This window comes from Dromiciops gliroides, chromosome 6 (genome assembly GCF_019393635.1).
Source record: "Dromiciops gliroides isolate mDroGli1 chromosome 6, mDroGli1.pri, whole genome shotgun sequence".
In the NCBI taxonomy this organism is placed as follows: domain Eukaryota; kingdom Metazoa; phylum Chordata; class Mammalia; order Microbiotheria; family Microbiotheriidae; genus Dromiciops; species Dromiciops gliroides.
In genome coordinates, this window is record NC_057866.1 from 269,621,257 (window position 1) to 269,641,790 (window position 20,534).

At 38.6% G+C, this 20,534-nt stretch overlaps 1 protein-coding gene across 1 annotated transcript in view; it reads left to right on the forward strand.

Moving 5' to 3' along the window:
* The window catches only part of LOC122732308 (60S ribosomal protein L39-like), a 45,392-nt gene extending 26,945 nt beyond the window's left edge, over window positions 1–18,447 (forward strand). Inside the window, exon 2 of the mRNA XM_043972378.1 lies at window positions 18,281–18,447. Within this exon, the coding sequence (XP_043828313.1) occupies window positions 18,281–18,447 (167 nt within the window). The remainder of the gene's footprint in view (window positions 1–18,280) is intronic.
* Window positions 18,448–20,534: the final 2,087 nt, after the last annotated feature.

The following is a 20,534-nucleotide window of genomic DNA, read 5'->3' on the forward strand; positions in this document are numbered from 1 at the left end:
GTAATTCTTTCATATTTGATTGGCATAGCACTGAATAAACAAATTAATTTAAGTAGAATTGTCATTTTATTGTATTGCTTGGCCTCCTCATAAGCAATTAACATTTCTCCAATTACTTAGATCAATTTTTATGTGAATAGTGTTTTGTAATTGATTGCAAGTTGTTCCTCTGTATGTTTATTTGGCATATACCTAAACATCCAGAGGTGCACATTGGCTACTTACCTACAATTTGTAGTAGTAGCATTGAGAAATGTTGAGTGACTTGGCCAGGGTTACATAGCCAATAAAATGTCAGCGTTCACAAGCAAACTTCTTTTCCTGACTCCAAGTCCAACTTCTATCCATGATTGCAAGATATCTCGTTAATGTATTTTAAAAACATTGAATAGGACAGATGTTTGTCAGACTTTATATTAAATATTTAAAGAGGGGCCAGACCATTGAATGTTTAGTCCTTATGCATAATACTCTCTTCCTCCTATATATCCATATGGAAGCTTCATCAACTGGCATCCAAAAATATGTAATTGAGGGGGATTTTCCCTGCTTATTCTGTAGCATAGCCAGGTTTTTTTCTGTTTCTTGTTGACTTTCTACATCATCATCATAGCTAACACATATATAGCATCTATTATGTGCCAGGCAGTGTAATATTCACTTTACAAAATATCTCATTTGATTCTCACAACAACCCTGTGAGATAGGTTCTCTCCCTGTTTTACTGTTGAATAAAGTGAGGTAAAAAAAATTTTTTTTTAAGTTGCTCAAGGTCACACTGGATTTGAACTGAGGTTGTCCTGATTCTAGGGACTGGGATTGTGCCATCTAGCTGCCCTATGTGGTGATGAAAAGATTTTAATAGGTTGCTGATCTAGAATTGAATGACTTGTATGGATGACTGTTCCTTCTCTTCCCTAGTGGTGAATGAAGTAAGAAATTTTGTAAGCCCATGGGTAGGAGAAGAGGTATCAGTGGTAGAAGTAACAATGGTGTACTGTCATTTGCCTACTACCTGCTGTCTTATCTCCCCACTTGGCTACCAAGTGGCCATGAATACATGGTACATTTGTCCTTCTACCTTTGTTATATTCATTTATTCCAGATCTTAGGTGAATGATTATTAGAGATAAATGATGACTCTGTGAGCTTCAAAATTCCAGCAGAGTCAACAATTCCTTAAGCAACAGGAGCCAGTGATAATAACAACAGAATTTGGTAAGGATCCAGACCTAAGAACTGCTTGACCCAGAACAGGAGTGAATCAACCTGGAAGGTGAGATACCTTGTTCTGGGAAATATGTTGTGATTCATACATTGAGTATCCCAGACCCAGAAGTGAATCTGGTGGTCGCTTGATCAAAGGAAAAAAGGACTCTTAATTGGCAAATGTTTTGTAGCAGCTCCATTTAAGTATAAATCTACTCTCCCCAGATATCAAGTAAATATGTGAAGAGGAGAGTGATCTACCAGTTTAGGGTTTTCTATTACTTCAGTCCTTGCTATATCTTCTCAGTAAATATCCCTTTGTAAAAATTTAATTGATGTTATTGTTTTATAGATCTAATGGGAGCTCATGACCAACAGTATTAGACATCCCTAACCCTTGAGGGTTAGCCTTAAAACACTGAGAAGAGACATAGTGTCTTAACTCTATGGACCCAAACTGCAAACTTCAAGTGGGAGTCCATATAGTAGCCCTAAAACCTGCACAACAATATAACCCTACTATTCAGGCCATCAAAGGAATGATGTGTATAAAACTCTCTTTGAGGAACTTTCAAAAGAGCAAGAAAGAATATGACCCAGATCATGTTTCTCTAGCATATCAGGATTTGCAATACACTCTTTCCCTACAGCAATCCTGTCAGAAAATGAATATAACTATTATTCTCATTTTGAAGTTGAGGAAAGAGACTCAGAGAGACTATTGGCTAGATCAGAGCCACACAGCTAATAAATGTCACAGCTTGGAACGGAACCCAGGTCTCCATACTCCAGGTACAAATAGCACAATGAAAAGATGAGACATTGTGAGAAAAGTCACTAAGTTGTCCATACCATTTGATTCAGCATTCTCAATAGTTGGCATAGACCCCCCAAGCATGTGAAAAGACAGAATAAAAATTGTCATATATGCCAAAATATTCATAGAAGTATTATTTGTAGTAGAAGGAAGGAAGGAAGGAAGGAAGGAAGGAAGGAAGGAAGGAATTGGAAGCAAAGTGTATGTTCATTATTGAGGACTGGCTAACAAATTATAGATTATAAATGTAATTGAATACCATTGTGCTGTATGAAATGACAAATATAAGATATTTAGAGAAATGAGGGAGGACTCATATGAATTTCTGTGAAGTGAAATTGGCAGAACTAGGAGAACAATGTATGCAATAACTATAATCATGGAAACAAAAATAGTACTAAAAGGCAGTTGAAGTCTGATCTATTTCAATGACCAAGTTCCATCCCAGAAAACTGATGGGATATGCTCCTTGCTGGAGCTCTCTGCTTTCTTAACCACTCCAGCCTTTGAAAAGAATCAATTGTCCCAATAAATCTCCATCCCCACAACTGTGTCATGGGGGATGGAGACTGCCTAGATGACTTTAACCTCATCTGGATCTGTTTCTGAGGGAAGCATGTCTTTGGGGCTTCCTCACTTCACAGGGGGACACAAATGGGGCCATTCTGATGGATGCTAATTGATGCTTGTCCAAGCGTCATACAGTAATAACCCACAGGAGCCACAGAAGCTTTTACAGAGAAAAGTAGAGGGAACAATCAGAGTTTGGAGTGGATTATTGCAAGTCCACACCCGGGTGAGGCTGTCTTACAGCTTTTCATCCCACCACAATGATTCTATAAATAAGCTAAGAATTGTTCTGTTCCTTTCTAATCCCTCCTATTATGTGGTTTTGTAAACTGTCTCACGCAATTGGTGCTGAGTCCAAGTGGCAGTCAGGCTGAAGGAATCCACTTCTGAAACCAAGCATGGCCTGCTTCAGGGCTCTCTGTTGTGCCACACTGTAATCTATCCACGAGATGGGGCAGAGGGGCCAAGGAGAAGAGATTCATTTGAAGGCCCACCCTGAAGGCCCAGGAAGAGTTTTTTAAATCTTAAAAATACAGAAGTCCCAGAAGGTCAAGGAAAAAAGAGCCAACAGAAACCCCAAACATAAAATGTGTGAGACTGTCCTGTGGAGGTCGACAACACTCTTTGCCTTCTTCCTCCTGCTATATAGATCCCCTTGTTAGCTCAGGTCTAAGAATCAGGGTGGAGCACAGGGCAGTGGGCAGGGCTTGCCCTGACTACCTATTTGATGACCTCTGACTTCCTATACTTCCTCACTTTGACACTGTTCTGTGATTTCATTTATGTAGAGAATTACTGGTACAGAATTCCATTGCACTCATGCTGATATGTGATGTATGAGTGACTCATAATCTTAAGGAGTTGTCTGGGGCACCAAAAGTGAAGTGATATGGCCATCTTTGCATAGCTAGTATTTCTCAGAGACAGGATTCAATTTTAGCTCTTCCTAAGTCCAAGGAGAGTTCTCTAACCACTGCATCATGCTGTCTTGAACTTTCACATCATTCCACCATTCTGCCTCCAAAAGAGTTACCTGTGTGCATAATGTACTCTTCTACTAGACTATAAATTCCAAAGGAGCAGGAATAGCACATGACTACAGACAGAACATTGGATTTTGAGCCAGAGGTACTAAGTTTAAAGCCCATTAGCTACTTGTGTGACCTTGAGTAAATCAAGGGTTGTGGTACCCTTATTTATAAAAGTAAGAGTCTGCTTAGATAACCCCAGTGGCGTTTCTGGCTTGCATTTCCATGATTTTATCCAATATAAACTTTAACCTGACATATTACTCTGCACCCAGCAGGATAGTCTTTTCAAGCATTGAGTTGACAAATGATAAAGGCTGTTACATTAGCTCTAGTGAATAGGATTAATGCTGATATAAATCCCTAGCTAAGGTCCTTTCATGGGAAGAAACAAAACGTGGCAGCCTTGGGAGCAAAAGATTCAGGTGTGGGTTCCAGTCCCCACTCTGTTTCTTACTGGGTTTGTTATCTTGATTAAGGCACATTCCCTTTTTTGCCCTCAGTCTACTCATCTGTACAATGAGAGGGATGGACAAGAGGACACTCAAGGTCCCTTTAAGCTCCAAATCTGGTGATCCTAATACAAATATTTAAGAAATGACTCCTTGGAGTTGCCAACCCCATGAATGAACTCAAAATGTTAAAGGCCATAAATCTAAGAACTGGAGGACAAGCTCATACATAGACAATAGAAAAGGCACAGTAGTGCCAACTTTTAGCCCCTCTCTCTATCTCCCTAGGTCTCTCCCTGTGCCTGCCTCGGCTCTCTGTCTCTGTCTCTGTCCATATCTCTCTCTCTCTCTCTCTCTCTCTCTCTCTCTCTCTCACACACACACACACACACACACACACACACACACACACACACACACACACACACACACATCTCTCGTCTCTGTCTCCCTTTCCTCTCCCTCCCTCACATCTGATATCATTGGCAAAGGGAAATCCCAGAGAGCAAACTCCCTCTGGAAGTACACATTACCAACTGTTCTGCAAATCATAGACTTAGTTCTGAGGACCAAGATGTTAAGTGACTTGACCAGGACCTATGTAGTAGCCATATGTTAGTGGCAGGACCTGAACCCACATTTTTCTGTTTCTGAAGCAGGATCTTCATCTGTTATGGCACACTACTTCTCATCAATCCCTTGATGTTAGGACCAGGGAAGGGAGGAGAGGCAAAGTCTTTTCTTCTCAGAGGGAATATGTCTGAGTCTATAAATGCTGGAAGACCCAGATTCAAGGAGTATCACCTCTTAGCTGTGTGACCCTGAGTAATCACTTACTCTCTCACTTCTTGAGGCAAGTCTCTTACACTATGAACCGTAGGATAACTGTCAGATTTCCTAGATAAAGGGAGTTCACACACTGAGAAATGAAATTACAGGTTTAGACCCTCTTCCCCTCCCCTTCAATGTGACATACAATACCTGTTTCCCCCTTCCTAGCAGAATGATCACCTGCATTCTTCTGAGTTCACAAACATAACTGATTTAAGACAGAAAACAGGATTTCAACTCTCAATTGTACTGTCTTTGACTCCTCAATTCAGTCAAGCCACATGTCCAATTGGTTGCCAAATCTTGCAGTTGCTGCCTCAACATCTCCTCCATCTGGCCCTTTCTCTCAACCACCCTCATGGCCAATTGAATAGATTAGGGCAGTGACCTCCTAATTGATCTCCTTGCCTCTATACTCTCCCCAGTCCAATCTGTCTCCCATACAGCCAAGAAAGTAATGTTCCTTGAGCATGAGTCTCCCCTACTTGATCATATCCAAGAACTCCCTATTGTATCTAGGATTAAATGTCTATTCCTCTGTTTAGTTTTTAAAGCTCTTTATAATTTGGTCTGTAATTTTCTTAGACCCCCTATGCATACAAGAAAGAGCTTTCACAGTGGAGGGGAAAATGAGAGTGGGGTAGCAGCAATACTTGAACCTTGCTCTCATCAAAATTGGTTAAAAGAGAGAAGAATATATATACACCCTCAGTTGGGTATAGAAATCTATCTAACTCAATGGATAGTTTGTAGTTGAAGGGGATAAGAGATATGGGGGATAATAAAAGAGAGGACAGATTAGGGGAAGCAGCAAACAGGCAAAACATTCTTTTGAGGTGGGACAGGTTGAGAGACAGACTGAGACAGAGACAGAAATGGGCAGAGAAGGGCAGAGAGACAAAGAGAAGAGAGAGACAGAAGAAAATGGGATTGAGGGAAATATATAGTTATTAATCCTAACTGTGAATTTCAATGGGATAAGTTCATCCATAAATAGAAATAGCATAATGGATTAGAAACCAGAATCCAACAATATATTGTTTATAACAGAGGCACTTGAAACAGAAACACAGACACAGTTAAAATAAAGGACTGAAGGAGAATTGATTATGCTTTGGGTGAAGTAAAAAGGACTCAACTAGTAATCATGTTCTCAGACGAAGCAAAAGCAAAATTCCACCTAATTGAAAGAAATAATTGGGGCAACTATATTTTGCTAAAAGGGAGAAGGGAACATGAATGGTGGGTGGCAGTCAGAAACAAAACACTTTTGAGGAAGGAAAGAATGAGAGAGAAAAAATAAATGGGAAAATTAAATGGAGGAAAATACATAGTAATCATAAATGTAGGAAAAAATTACAGCAAGTTTCTCTGATAAAGGCTTCATTTCTCAAATATAGAGAGAACTGAGTCATTCATATACAAGTTTTTCCCCAATTGATAATTGGTCAAAGGATTTGAACAGGTAGTTTTCAGATGAAGAAATCAAAGCTATATATAGTCATATGAAAAAATGTTCTAAATTACTATTGATTAGAGAAATGTAAATTAAAACAGATCTGAGGGGGCAGCTAGGTGGTGCAGTGGATAAAGCGCAGGCCCTGGATTCAGGAAGACCTCAGTTCAAATCTGGCTTCAGACACTTGACACTTACTAGCTGTGTGACCATGGGCAAGGCACTTAACCATCATTGCCCTGCAAAAAGAAAAATATCTGAGGTACCACCTCATACCTATCAGATTGTCTAATATGACAGAAAAGGAAAATAGACAAATGTTGGAGTGAATGTAGGAAAATTGGGACACTAATGAACCGTTGGAGTTGTGAACTGATCCAACCATTTGGAAGGCAATTTGGAACTATGACCAAATGGATATAAAACCATACATACCCTTTTTGTTTGTTTGTTTGTTTGTTTGTTTGTAGGACAATGAGGGTTAAGTGACTTGCCCAGGGTCACACGGCTAGTAAGTGTCAAGCGTCTGAGGCTGGATTTGAATTCAGGTTCTCCTAAATCCAGGGTCAGTGTTTTATCCACTGCACCACCTAGCTGCCCCCCATGCATACCCTTTTAATAAATAATACCATTATTATGTCTCTGGAGAGATTTTTTTTAAAGACCAATATAAACGAAAATATTTATAGTAGCCCTTTTTGTGATGCCAAAGAATTGGAAGATGCCCATCAATTGGGGGAATGGTTGAACAAGTTGTGTTATATGATTGCAATGGAATATTATTGTGTCATAAGAAATGATGAGCAGTATGCTCTCAGAAAAAAACAAACAAACAAAAAAAAAACTTGTAAAGACTTACATGAACTAATGCAAAGTAAAGTGAGCAGAACCAGGAAAAGAGTATACACAGTAACAGCTAAATGGTGTGATGATCAACTGTGATAGACCTAGCTATTCCTAGCAATAAAATTATCCAAGGTAATTCCAAAAGACTTATGATGACAAATGTTATCCATCTCTGCAGAATTAACTAATGGAGTCTGAATGAAGATCAAAGAAAATGTTTTTTTTAACTTCCTTTATTTTTCTTGGTTTTTTTTTCCTGGTCTGTGTTTTCTTTCACAACATGACTAATATAGAAATATGTTTTTCATGACTCCACATGAATAACCTATATCAAATTGCTTGCTTTCTCAACAGGAGGGAGAGAATTTGGAACTCAATTTTTTTAATAAATGTTAAAAATTGCTTTTACATGTAATTGGGAAAAAATAAAATGGACAATTTCAAATGGACAATTGACCTATGGGTCAATTCACTATTTCTGTAACTTCCTAGATCAAAATTTTCTTTCCTCAGCACCATTACCTATATATGGTGTGTCTCCATGTATTGAAATACAAGTTTCTTGAAGACAGGAACTATATTGCTTTGCATATTTGTTTCCCCAACGTATAACAGTAATTGATTAAAAGGGCAGGGACTGTTTTACTTTCTTTTTGTCTAGCAGATGTCTAGCACATGTCTAGCACAATGCCTGACACATTACAAATGCATAAAAATGTTTTTTGATTAATTAATTAGTCAATCAATTCATGCATTCATCTTTATCCAGATTGATATCAATCCATTAATCACCACAATTTGGGTCTATTAATTTATTTAATTCCATATTCACCTATTTATGCTATAATTTTGTAAATATACATTAAATATATTCTAAGTAGTTAAATTTTGTTCAAAGTTTCAGCATGATGAAGAACTATGAGCTATGCATTCTCTTTGGGAATGCCTCTTCTTTGTCTACCATCCAGACTCAGTCACATGACTTCCTCCCTCAGTGCTCATTGTATTTTGTGCTTTTGAAGGAAATCCTTGTAGCAGTTGCTGCAGCTATGCCACCTGCTGTGAAGACTACATATTGTGAGCAATACTAATCTTTCTTTGTAGAAACTGCACCTTTTTAAATGGGTGCACTGTGTTGTTTTGCTTGTTTTGTGTGTTAAATAAATATGATCAAAATGATTAAAAACCGAAGGTTTGGAATGGGTCCTAGAGTCATTTGTGGTCTTTTACATTCCCGGGGGTCTGGCACCCCAACCTCTGGGAATGTTGGGAATGCTGAGGAATGACTATAGTTTTCTCTCTGTTTTGCTTTTTTGTGATATGGCTGATATGAAAATATGTTTTCCATTATTTCACATGTATAATTGATATCATTCTGCTTGCTTTTCTGATGGCTGAGGAAGGGAGAGAAATTGGAACTCAAATTTTAAAAAGAAAAGAATACTAAAAATAAACAATAATATTTTTTAATCCTTACTCCCTCCCACCATCTCCACTACCTATCATCCTATATTTGCTCCTATATTTGGGGGCTACACTCCCTAAGAATACCTCTTAAAATGGGTGCCTCCGCTTCTTTTCTCTCACACTTTTTGGAGTCTGGCTTCCAATACCATTCAACCAAAACTTCTCTCTATAAAGTTACCAGTGATATGTTAATTGTCAAAACTAATGACCTTTTCTCAATCATCATTCTCCTTGACTTCTCTGCAGTCTTTGACACTGTTGCTCACTCTTTTTTCTCTCTATGTCTTTGTGATTCTACTCTCTTCTGGTTCTCCTCCTGCCTATCTTTCCTCTCCTTATTTATCTCCATTGCTGGATCCTCATTCCCATCATGCCCACTATCAGCATGGGGCCCATAAGACTCTATCCTGGGTCCTCTTCTGTACTCTTCTATATAATTTTGTTTGGTGATCTAATAAGCTCTCATGGTTTCAATTCTCATTGGTATGCAAAAATTCTCAGATCTTGGTGTCCAGCCCTAACCTCTCTCCTGACCTTTACTCTCATATCTCTAATTGCCTCTTGTTGTTTGGTCATTTAAATTGTGTCCAACTATTAGTGATCCCATTTGGGGTTTTCTTGGCAAAGATACTGGAATGGTTCACCATTTCCTTCACCAGATTAAGTTTGCTGTTGTAACTAGTATCCAACTCTTCATGACCCTATTTGGGGTTTTCTTAACAAAGATGCTGGAGTGGTTTACCATTTCCTTCTCCAGCTCATTTTATAGATAAGGAACTGAGGTAAACAGGGTTCAGTGACTTGCTCAGGGACAAACAACTAGTAAGTGTCTGAAGTCAGGTTTGAACTAGGGAAGATGAGTTTTCCTTATTCTAGATGTGGCACTGTATCCACTGAGTCACCTAGCCACCCAGATTGCCTCTCAGACATCTCCAACTGGATGACCTATAGACATCTTAAATTCAACATGTCTAAATCTCAACTCATTATCTTTCCACCCCATTTTTTCCCCTTTTTTAACTTCTCTGTTACTTTATATACTGTACTGTATTCCCAGGCTCACAACCTAGGTGCCATCTTTTGATTCCTCCCACTCACCTCTTATATTCAATCAATGGTCAATCCCTGAGAAGACGTTTGTAGCATGCCTTATATATGCTCCCTTCTCTCCCCTGATCCTGTAATCATCCTGGTGCCTATCCTCCTTGTCCTTGACCCTTAAAAATAATCTCCTGTATAATCTCACTGCCTCACTTCTCTCTATCTACTCTGCATCATCCTCCACTCAGCTATTAAATTGTACTTCCTCAGTTAATTCCAATGACTTTCTATTACCTCCAGAATTCAAAAAAATCTTCTGTTTGGATTTCAAAATCCATCTAATCTGGGCCCTTCCTACTTTTTCAGTCATTTATGCCTTATTTTCCCCCATGTACTTTGTGACCCTTGTGATTTCTTGAACATGACATTCTATCTCTCAGCTCCATACAGTTTCACTTGTTCTCCACCATGCCTGGAATCATCTCTCTCTTCATTCCTCCCTAGCTTCCTTCAAGCCTCAGCTTAAGTCTCATCTTCTACAAGAAGCCTTTCCCTTCTTCTTCGTTCCTTTCCTCTGCGATTATCCCCAATTTATCATATATATAATATATATATGTATGTATATATGTATATGTATACATATATATACAGCGCAGTAACAATGGATATCTATATCTGTATCTATGTCTATGTTTATGTCTTTGTCCATATATATATATATATCTACGTCTACATCTATATTAATATCTATATCAATATCTAATCTATTTGTATATCTATCTATATCTATAGATATAGCTATAGCTATCTAGCTATAGAGTTATTGTATTACATGGAACTATTGAGTAAGTGAATTATTGAAGGTAACACAGCCAATTTGTATCAGAGGCAAAACTTGAACCTAGGGCTTCTTGGCTACAAGGCCTGTTCCCTGTCCACTCTGTCATGCCATCTCTGAAGGTAAATACTATGATTGTGATTTTTCCCATTTCACATAACAGGAAAACTGAAGCCTGGCAAAGTTAGGTGATGGCTATAGTCAAACAGCTAATATCAGAAGCCAGCATTTGGTGCTCCTCTGTTTTACTCAGAACCCAGCACTCTAGCCATTCCATATCATTCTGAAAGGTCCTCTACTCAGAAAAGGGAAATTACTGATAATACCATTTCTAGAGCAGACCAAAATTCCATTTATCCTCACTATATCTTGATCACTATACTCTTTCCAAAATTACCAGTCACTCCTTAATTGCCGAACCCAATACTATTTCCTCAGTCCTTATCTGTCTTGAACTCTTTACTGTATTTGATACTGGTTACCACCCCCTTTTCCTAGACACCCTTCCCTACATTTTCATGACATTTCTGATTATCATCCTATCTGTCCGGACACTTGTTCTCAGTCTCCATCCCCAGGATCTGCTCTGGACCCTCACTTCTTCTTTCTCTACATTCTATATATGAGTGTCTAAAGATATAGATAAAATTCAAGTCTCTCTTCAGGTACAGACAGTCCTGCATCACCAACTGCCTATTGGACATCAACAGTGAGATTGTCTCAAGGGCATCTCAACATATCCAGAACAAAAAGTCACTATCTTTCTCCCCTAAATAAGCAATCTTCTGAACTCCCTGATTTCTGTTGAGGGTATCATCATGCATTCAGTCACTTCAAAGTCATTCCTGACTCTTCCCTCTTCCTCACACTCCACTATATCTAATGACTTGGCAAATTCTATTGATTTTGCCTCAGTGAAATCTCTCACACCTATCCCCATTCCTCCATTCACATGGTGACCACCCTAGTTCAAGACCACATCACCATTCTTCTGGGCAATCATAATAATCTCCTAATTGGTTTCTCAGCTTTCTGATCCATGGTTCCAAAGAACTGTCAAAGTGACATGCCTAAAAACAGATCTGACCATGACCCTTTCCTGGTCATTAAATCCTAGTATTTCCCTATGACCTCTAGGATCAAATACAAACTCCAGATTAGCATTTAAAACCAAAATAGATCTAGCCTACTTTCCCAGACACACACACACACACACATAATATACATTGCTTCTTTTCTCACACTTTAGAATTCAGATAAACTGGATATTTTCCTGTTTCCAGTACACAACATTCCATTTCCCATTTTCATTTCTTCCTAGAGGCTGTCCCTCATCACTGAAATGCTTTGCTCCTCACTTATACCTCATGTAAACCCTACCTTCCTACTCATCTCAGATTCTACTTTCTATAAGATCTAATGCTCCCAGTTTCTCTCACTCTCCACCCAGAACTTCCTTTCTATACATTTTACATTTAATTTATGTCTTTAATATATTGTCCCTCCTCCTATCCAAATAAAAATAAAATGCAGGCTCTTTGAGGTCAGAGATAACTTTTTTGGGGTCTATGCAGCTTTAGGCCCTAGTCCAATAAAACCACAAGTCCAGTGTCTACCTCTAGCCTTAGAGCATATCACAGTATCTAGAACTCAGTAGGTACTCAATTAATGCTTTTTTTTAATTGACTCAAATTCTTGGAGGAAAAAGATATACTTACAAAAGAGTGAGTAGTGTGTCCAAGAGTCTAGCTTCACAAGCTCTTTCTAAAACCCCTTCTTTCAATGCTAGTTGATAAAATGTGAGAGAAAGAAGAGACAGTTTTTGAACAATGAAAAGGAACTGCATACAATATTTTCTTGCAGCCAAAACTGGCTTTAGCTACTGAGCATACCCAGCTCCTCCAACTCCAATGGAGCCTAAGGGAGGAAGACAGAGTTTGGAGGCTTTGGCACAGAGAAATTTCCAGAAAGGAAAGCCGAATGGGCAGGAGGGGAGCTTTGGGGACTTAGGAAAAATATCACCAGTATGAATTATATTTGTCCTGAGCAATTTTCAGTTTGGATCCCTGGGCCAAACCAGATGTTCTTCCCATTTCTGTGTTCCTTCCTGCCTCTTGAATGCCCCCCCCTTCCCAGAAAGTCCTTCTGTATTTTGGCAATTAGGAGGAGCCCACTGCCTAACAGTGTTTAAAAATGGTTTTGCTAGGTTCAAATTGTGTTCTTAAGTGTGCCTTTTAAAAGCCATCCGACAGAGGGTTTGGCAGGCTGTAAAATGGAGAAACCCCAAACATTGGCAGGCAGAGAATGTCTATTCATGTAGATGCCAACAGTGGAGTCAGGGATCAGGGTTTTGATTTCCTCATCTGTAAAATGGGGATCATTTTTCTTTCCATCATGGCTTACCTAATAACAATGACAATGATATTAACCAAAATAAATGGCGTCCTTAACCTACATCTTGCTAGCACTTCCCTCACAACCACCACGAGAGAAAGAAAGTGTACTTGATCACAAGCTATGGAGAAAAAAAGGCAGCACAGTGTAGCTGTCAGAATGCTGAACCTTGAGTCAGAAAGACCTGGGTTGAAGTCCCTGACATTTATTACATGTGTGAACCTGGCCAAGTCAGTTCAAGAATCATTCATCCATTCATTTATTCAATAATCATTTGTGAGTGCCTTTAATGTTAATAATGCCCTCTCTCTGAGATTATATCAGATTTATCCTGTATCTATCTTGCTCCTTCATAGTTGTTTGCAAGATGTCTCTTCCCCACCTCCAACCCTTATTAGACTGTGAGATCTTTGAGAGTGGAGATTCTTTTTGCCTTTCCCTATGTTTAACTCATTGCCTGCCACATTGTAGGTGTTTAATAGCGGATAAAGTCTGGAATCAGGTGGATGCATCTTCGTGAGTTCAAATCTAATCTCAGACATTTGCTAGCTGTGTGTCTCTGGGGCAAGTCACTTAACACTGTTTGCCTTAGTTCCTCATCTGTAAAAAATGAGCTAGAGAAGGAAATGGCAAACCACTCTAGTATCTTTGCAAAAAAAAAAAAAAAAAAAAGCTCAAATGGGGCCATGAAGAGTCAGGCACAACTGAAATGAACAGAATATAAATGCTTGTTGCCTTGCCTACTCTGCAGGACTCAAGATAAAGAGACAAAAAAGGAAAGAACCTGTCCTCTAAAGAAGCATACATTCTCTTGGATGTAACATTTATGCAGCAAAGTAATTACAAAACATAGGGCATGGAACTAGATGTGTGATTTTATTGCCGTGGGGAACTCCCAAATGAGGAAATTCCCTTTATCAATTCAAACCAATAATTTATCTTCAATGGAGAACCTTAAAGAGTGGTATGGGATGATGAAAGCCTATGGGACCTATCCAAAGTCTCACCCACCAGGACAGGACTTATGAGACGTGGCACTTGACTCAGTCCTTGCTGGCTCCATGGCCAACTTTCTAACCACTACACTATATTACCTCTCAAAGAAATAACGTGTACAAGATTCAAAGTAATATGTGGAGAGGGGAACTACCAACTGGAGGAATTAGGAAAGGTCTCATTTATGAAGTGATGCTTGAGCTGGCTTTTGAAGTAAATGGTTGATTCTACAAAGGCAGAGGGAGGAGGAAGTGCATTCCAGTCATAGCATCAGCCTATACAGGAAGAAGGACAATTTGGCTGGAATGCAAAGTATGTAATGATGAAGAATGGACAATAAATCTAGAGAGCTAAGCTGGAGCCAGATCATGAAGGAATTTAAACATGGATTTGTATTTTATACTTACAGGTAATAGGGAGCCACTGGAGCTTGTAGAGAAAAAGACTTAAATGGTCAGAACCCTGCTTCAGAGGGTAGACCTTTAAGTACATCAATAGATAAGCCCAGGCAACATGATAGATCTTTACCATAAAGCACTATTCAAAGATCTGTAATTTTTTCCTACTTTTTTCAGGTAAGGAAACTGAAGTTTAGATAGTGCAATGTCTTGCCTAGGGAAGGTAGAAAACACCTGTTCAGGTGCAACTTTGCATCTGCCCGGTGGGGCTAAACAGAATAGACTCAATCTTCTTTCAAAAAACAATCCTTCAAATAAATACTGGTATTATCCATCCTCCTCCCAACAATTTTATATTCTCCAAGCTAAATCTATTCACTTCCTTTAACTATTCCTTTCTTCACATAATAACCAATAAATCCCTTATAATGATGTTTTAGCTGCCCCCTCGAAAAAAACTGCTTTTTTTGTTTAATCATATGTGGAAAATGACCTAGCATTTGAGGTTAGAAAACCTATATCTGTATCTCAGCCTTGTGACTTCTGGTCTGTGTGACGCTTATGCTGCCTTAGTTTCCTCATTTGTTCTCTGGTGTCCCTTCTATTTCTAAGTCTATTACACTATTTACATAGCTGGATAAGGAACTTGAGCAGGGAGATTTGATCTTTTTTGGTGTCATGGAGTCCTTTGTCAATCTGGGAAAGCCTGTAAATCCCTCCTCAGAAGGATGATTGTTGCCTATGTTCCTAACTGAAAGAAATACTGAAATTCAATTAGGGTAAGTGAAAATCAAGTTGTATTTTTCCCATCTAAAATTATAGAGCCTTTGACGTCTATCCAGAAACTCCATGGAGCTCTGTGGATCCCAGGTTAAGAATCCCTGAACTAGAGCTTAACAAAAGAAGATAGATTCTTTCTCCTTCCCTCCCTGTCCCTCTCCCTCCCTTCATCTTTCCTCCCTCCTTATCCCCTCATTTCCTATGGATTTAAGGGCAGAATTTTATAAGAAAAACTCATTGGTTGCAGTTTGGTGAGTGATTAAAACTTTACTTCTGTTCTGGCTTAGATCAGTTTCAAAGACAAGCTTGGAGGCAGGAAGTACCTGGTGTGATTTTAGCTACATTTTTCTTTCCCAACACGTTGCCTCATCATGTAGCTATTTAACGTTTTCAAGATGCGATCTTTGCTCGAAATAATGCTACAGTACTAAGGGAAAAAATGCAGAGATTCCGGGCTGTAAAGGAGGGCTGGAGGTGTCCTCTTTACAATGACCAAGATGAGAATCCCACAGACAGCCAAACAGGGGAGGAGTAAATAACCCCTGTTGGAGATGCAGCCTGGCCACTGCATCTGCAGGGGCTACACCCATACCTACTGAAGACCCAGAAAGGAAAATTCTTGTTGCCTATCTCCATGGTATTGTCAAATGGTAAAACATCAGAAACGATATTATTTTATCAGTGAAAACACCATTAAAAAGAGACATAAACGGGCCAGCTAGGTGGTGCAGTGGATAGAGCACCAGCCTTGGATTCAAGAGGACCTGAGTTCAAATCCAGTTTCCAACACTTGACACTTACTAGCTGTGTAACCCTGGGCAAGTCACTTAACCCTTATTGCCCTGCAGAGAAAGAGAGAGAGAGAGAGAGAGAGAGAGAGAGAGAGAGAGAGAGAGAGAGAGAGAGAGAGAGAGAGAAAGAAACATCTGCTTTGCCAATAGGACCCCTTCCATCTGACTTGCCCCTGAAACCTTTTCTATATGCATTATCTGTCCCACGAGAATGAGATACTTGAGATCAGCGATGGTCTTACTGTTCTATTTGTATCACCAGGGCTTACTTAGCCCAGAGCTTTGCACATAGTAAATGCTTAATAGACACTTCATTTATTCATTCAGCAGCACTGCTTCCCCGAATGCCTAAAATGGTTTTTCTCCTTCCCTCTGCCTCAAGAAAACTGGATCCTCCTAGTCACAGCTCAGGTCTTACCTTTTACAAGAGGCCTTAGGCAATTCCTTCTGTTGTTTCTTGTTCTTCCCCTCACCCTGAAATCACTTGATGCAGTATTGATTCTGTACATATTTCTTATCGTATGTATTTTATAGACATGTGTGCGTTGTATCCCCCATTTTGATCAGAGACAGGGATTGTTCCACTCTTTTCCTTTGTATTCCTCATGCCTTTCCTTTTTTCCTATGGTGCTACCTGTGATTTCAATGCTGTAGGGAACTTTCAGGAGACTCAATCTACCAATTCAGGTCATCAATTGTTCTGTGAGAGATTAAGTGGCAGCCAGGTAGAGGTATGCTGTGCCAATGTCTCCCATGTCTCACAATCCTATAGTCAGGCTATATGAAGACAGTGGGACCTGAGTGCTGGTCTTCATAACTCCAAGGCTGTTTCTTACTCCACTTCAGTATGCCAACACTGATACAGTCTCAGCACATAGTAACATACAACAACTAGACTTAAGGTGATGGAATTTTAATAATTCATACTAAATTTAAAAGTGTTTTCTACATTTTTGGGGGTGTGAGCAGAGCTAGCTGTTAAATATATATCAGCATACCACCATGTTGTATGTTGTTCTGAAGAGGACCAAAATGACTTTACCATGTTAGAGTCAAGTCACTGTTTGTCCAACCGTGGCTGATCAGACTAATGCCAGCAATCCCAGAATGCTCCACCACAGGTTGGGCACAAGTATTTCATGTGAATGGCTGGAATGGATTCTCTTAATCTGCATATCTTCTGTTTCTTTTGAGCTACTTCAATTCTGCTTTGCTCATAGAACACAGCACATTCTTTAATGAGGGCATAGTAACCCCTAGATAAATGCTTGTTGAATTGAACTAAACTGAGCTGAACTGAACTGATACCTGAGTTGGAAAGTTGTCAATTCGTGGAGAAATTCCTTCCCTTTTTTCAAGGTCATCTATGCTGTTGGGTTCCCCAAAAAGTTAAAGAACAAAGGCAGGAGAAACAGGCTTGTTGAGCTGAGAGGTGAAAACATTTCAACTGCCTCATAAGCCTTCAAGTGCGTAGAAAAAAGTGAAGCTATACAATTGGCTCATTAGATCTTCAAGCCTGATGTCACAGATGCAAAGGGAAGAAGAGAAGACAGTTAGCTGGGACAACATGAGAGGCTTTGTAGGAAATGACTGTCAAAGGATTTTTCTGGAGAGATGAAAGGCTAAACCTGAGGCTAGTATCAGACATGTTACATATTCTTCAAAAAGACATAAAGTAAATGTTCAACTCAAACCAATTAGGGTTTGGTGATTCAGCCACAATATCATGAAAATACAGCATCTCTTGATACCATAGCCAAAAATCATTCATCTAAACACTGCTGTGTTTATAAACAACTATTAGTGACAGGGAACTCAATCACTTTTCTAAGGCAGTCTATTCCACTTGAAAATGGCTCTATTTGTTTTAAAATATTTTATTATTTAAATTTACCTCTTTGCATCTTCTACACATAGCTTGCAATTCTTCTTTTTGGAGCCAAATAGACCTAGTTTAGTTCTTGTTATATGGGACAGCTCTACCAACTGCTATGCTCCCAACCCGCATACTCATCCCAATTTTTCTCTTCTCCAGGTCAACTCCTACTCAGAAATGTATGGTTTGAATTAGCCAAAACTAAACAACTGCAAAGAGTATTGGACATGATAGAGGAAAAAAATCTTTTAAGCAATCTTTCACAGTGATTTCTTCATTGTGGGAAAGATTTAAATAAATATTTGTCGGAAGTAAAATGTTATGCAACTTATAGTAAGACTTAAATAAAGCTTTATAGGTAATATGATTAAGAAAAACTGTGCATTTCTTTTCCTCATCTTCCTGTAAGCACTGAGATGCTTCCTGCCATAAGACTCAGAATTTGCTGCCGCTGGAACCTTGGTTGTGCTATTTTCTGGCTGCCCTGCAGAGACCTCACCATTGTCTTCCCACAAGACCTTCAGAATCAAGGGGTTCCTTGCAAAGAAGCAGAAACAAAACTGTCCAATTCCTCAGTGGCTTCACATGAAAACTGGCAATAAGATCAGGAACAACTCCAAGAGGAGGCACTGGAGAAGAACCAAGCTGGATTTATAAAGAACTGCCACCATGGTAGCTTAGATTTACTCTTTACCAAGTCCAAAACACCTTACAATGCCACCCTAATTTTGGAAATTCTGAAGGTGCAGACATAAAAAAATCTTATTATTCAGAAAGAAAAAAAGAAAGACTGTGCAGAGAGGATATCATCCATTTTCACCCAAGTCAGATTTAAACTAAGGTCAAATTCTGCCTGCCACCATTCATAAACCTGAACAAATAATTTAATGTCCCTGGTCTTCAGATTCCTTCTCAGCAAGAATAATGTCACTGAATAAAGCAGAGCACATAGATAGAAATATATGAAAATTAGTAACGAGCTACTAGAAAACTGAGAACACCTAATGTGCTTCAACAAAAAATAATCCTGGAAAGAGATGTATCTAGAAATGTCACAATGTATACAAGAGGTGAAGGAAATGCATCAGAAGATTCAACAATATATACCAGAGATTTAAAAAAAAAAGAGAGAGCAACTAATACAGAGTACTCAAAGAGTAAGTGGGTTTTACAATGAGGACCCCTGCTCTAGAGGCACTAAATGATACAGAGCCAGAATTGAGATCACTATTTCTTGGCTAAATGTTCTTCGTTTCCTTTAACCTCCTTGGGTATTTATCACTAGAAGGCTAAGATTTCCTGTTTGCATTCAGACACCAACTCTTGACTCTAACATCTCATCCTATTTGGATAAATGGATTTTCCTTGGTCAGTGAAGCTAAGGATTGAAATGTTCAGCTGCTCTGTTCCTCACCCATTCTTGTTCTGATCTACCTTTCTTCACTGTGTGGTTCTTGTTATATGTAGCATCTAAACTGTTAATACTCAATTTGGAACAGTTTTTCAGACTGCTCTGAGCCACCTATCAAACATAAAGAGTCAGATAACAATGTGCATATTTGTAAAATGTTTTAGATGATTTGGAGGGTCTGTTCTTCTGTTCACTTAGTCACTAAAGCCTCTAGCTTTAAAAGTCCATGTATATTTCTTGTCCATCAACTTAGTTGACATCACAGAATGTTTATGTAAAGCAATTGCTACATTTTGCCACCTGTACTGTCACAGCCATTGAGTGAGATGTGATAATTATGCTAATTATGCATGTGACTATTCAATTAAAAATATTAAGCATTTTTAGAAGTTGTATTATAAATTTTTTCATTTGTATGAGGTCTTCCATCTTTCCTTCCTCCCTCCCTCCCTCTCTCCCTCCCTCTCTTTCTTTCTTTCTTTCTTTCTTTCTTTCTTTCTTTCTTTCTTTCTTTCTTTCTTTCTTTCTTTCTTTCCTTAGTTCTTTCATCATTGACCACTGGACCAAAAAGTATGAGTATTTTAGCTATTTTTCCCATGATTCTAAATTGCTTTCCAGAATTGTTGGACCAATTCCACCAATGATACATTAGTGTGGCTATCTTGTCACAACTCCTCCCACATTGACTATTATCACTTTTTGTCATCTTTGCCAATGAGAAGAAACCTCAGTGTTATTTATTTGCAACTTTAAGAACTGTTTTTCATGTTGTTTGAACAAGTACTTATGGGAGAGTGGCTTTTGGCTATATTTTATATATATGTGTGTGTGTATATGTGTGTATGCACATATATATCTATGTATGTATATATGTATGTATGCATATATGTACATAGTTGTCAATATATCTTAAATTAGACCCTCGTCAATGATAGTCAATGCAAAAATATTTTTCCTAGTCAATGTCTTCCCTTCTTATCCTAGTTGCATTAATTTGGTCAGGCAAAAGCTTTTCAATTTAACATGATCAAAATTATCTCTTTGGTCTTTTTTCATATCCTCTACACCATGCTTAGTTAAGAAATCAGCACCCATAGTGTGAAAGACATATGATCTGCCTCTCTTTTCAATTTGTATGATATGATCTTGAATATTCAGGTCATGTGTCCATTTAAAATTTCTTGTGGCATATTGTGTAAACTATTAGTCTAAACTTAATTTCCCCCAGATTGGCTTCCAGTTTTCCCAATAATTCCTGTCATAGAAGATGTTCTTTCCTAGGTAATTTATTGCTCTAAATTTATCAAACACAGAGTTTATTGAGTTCTATTAT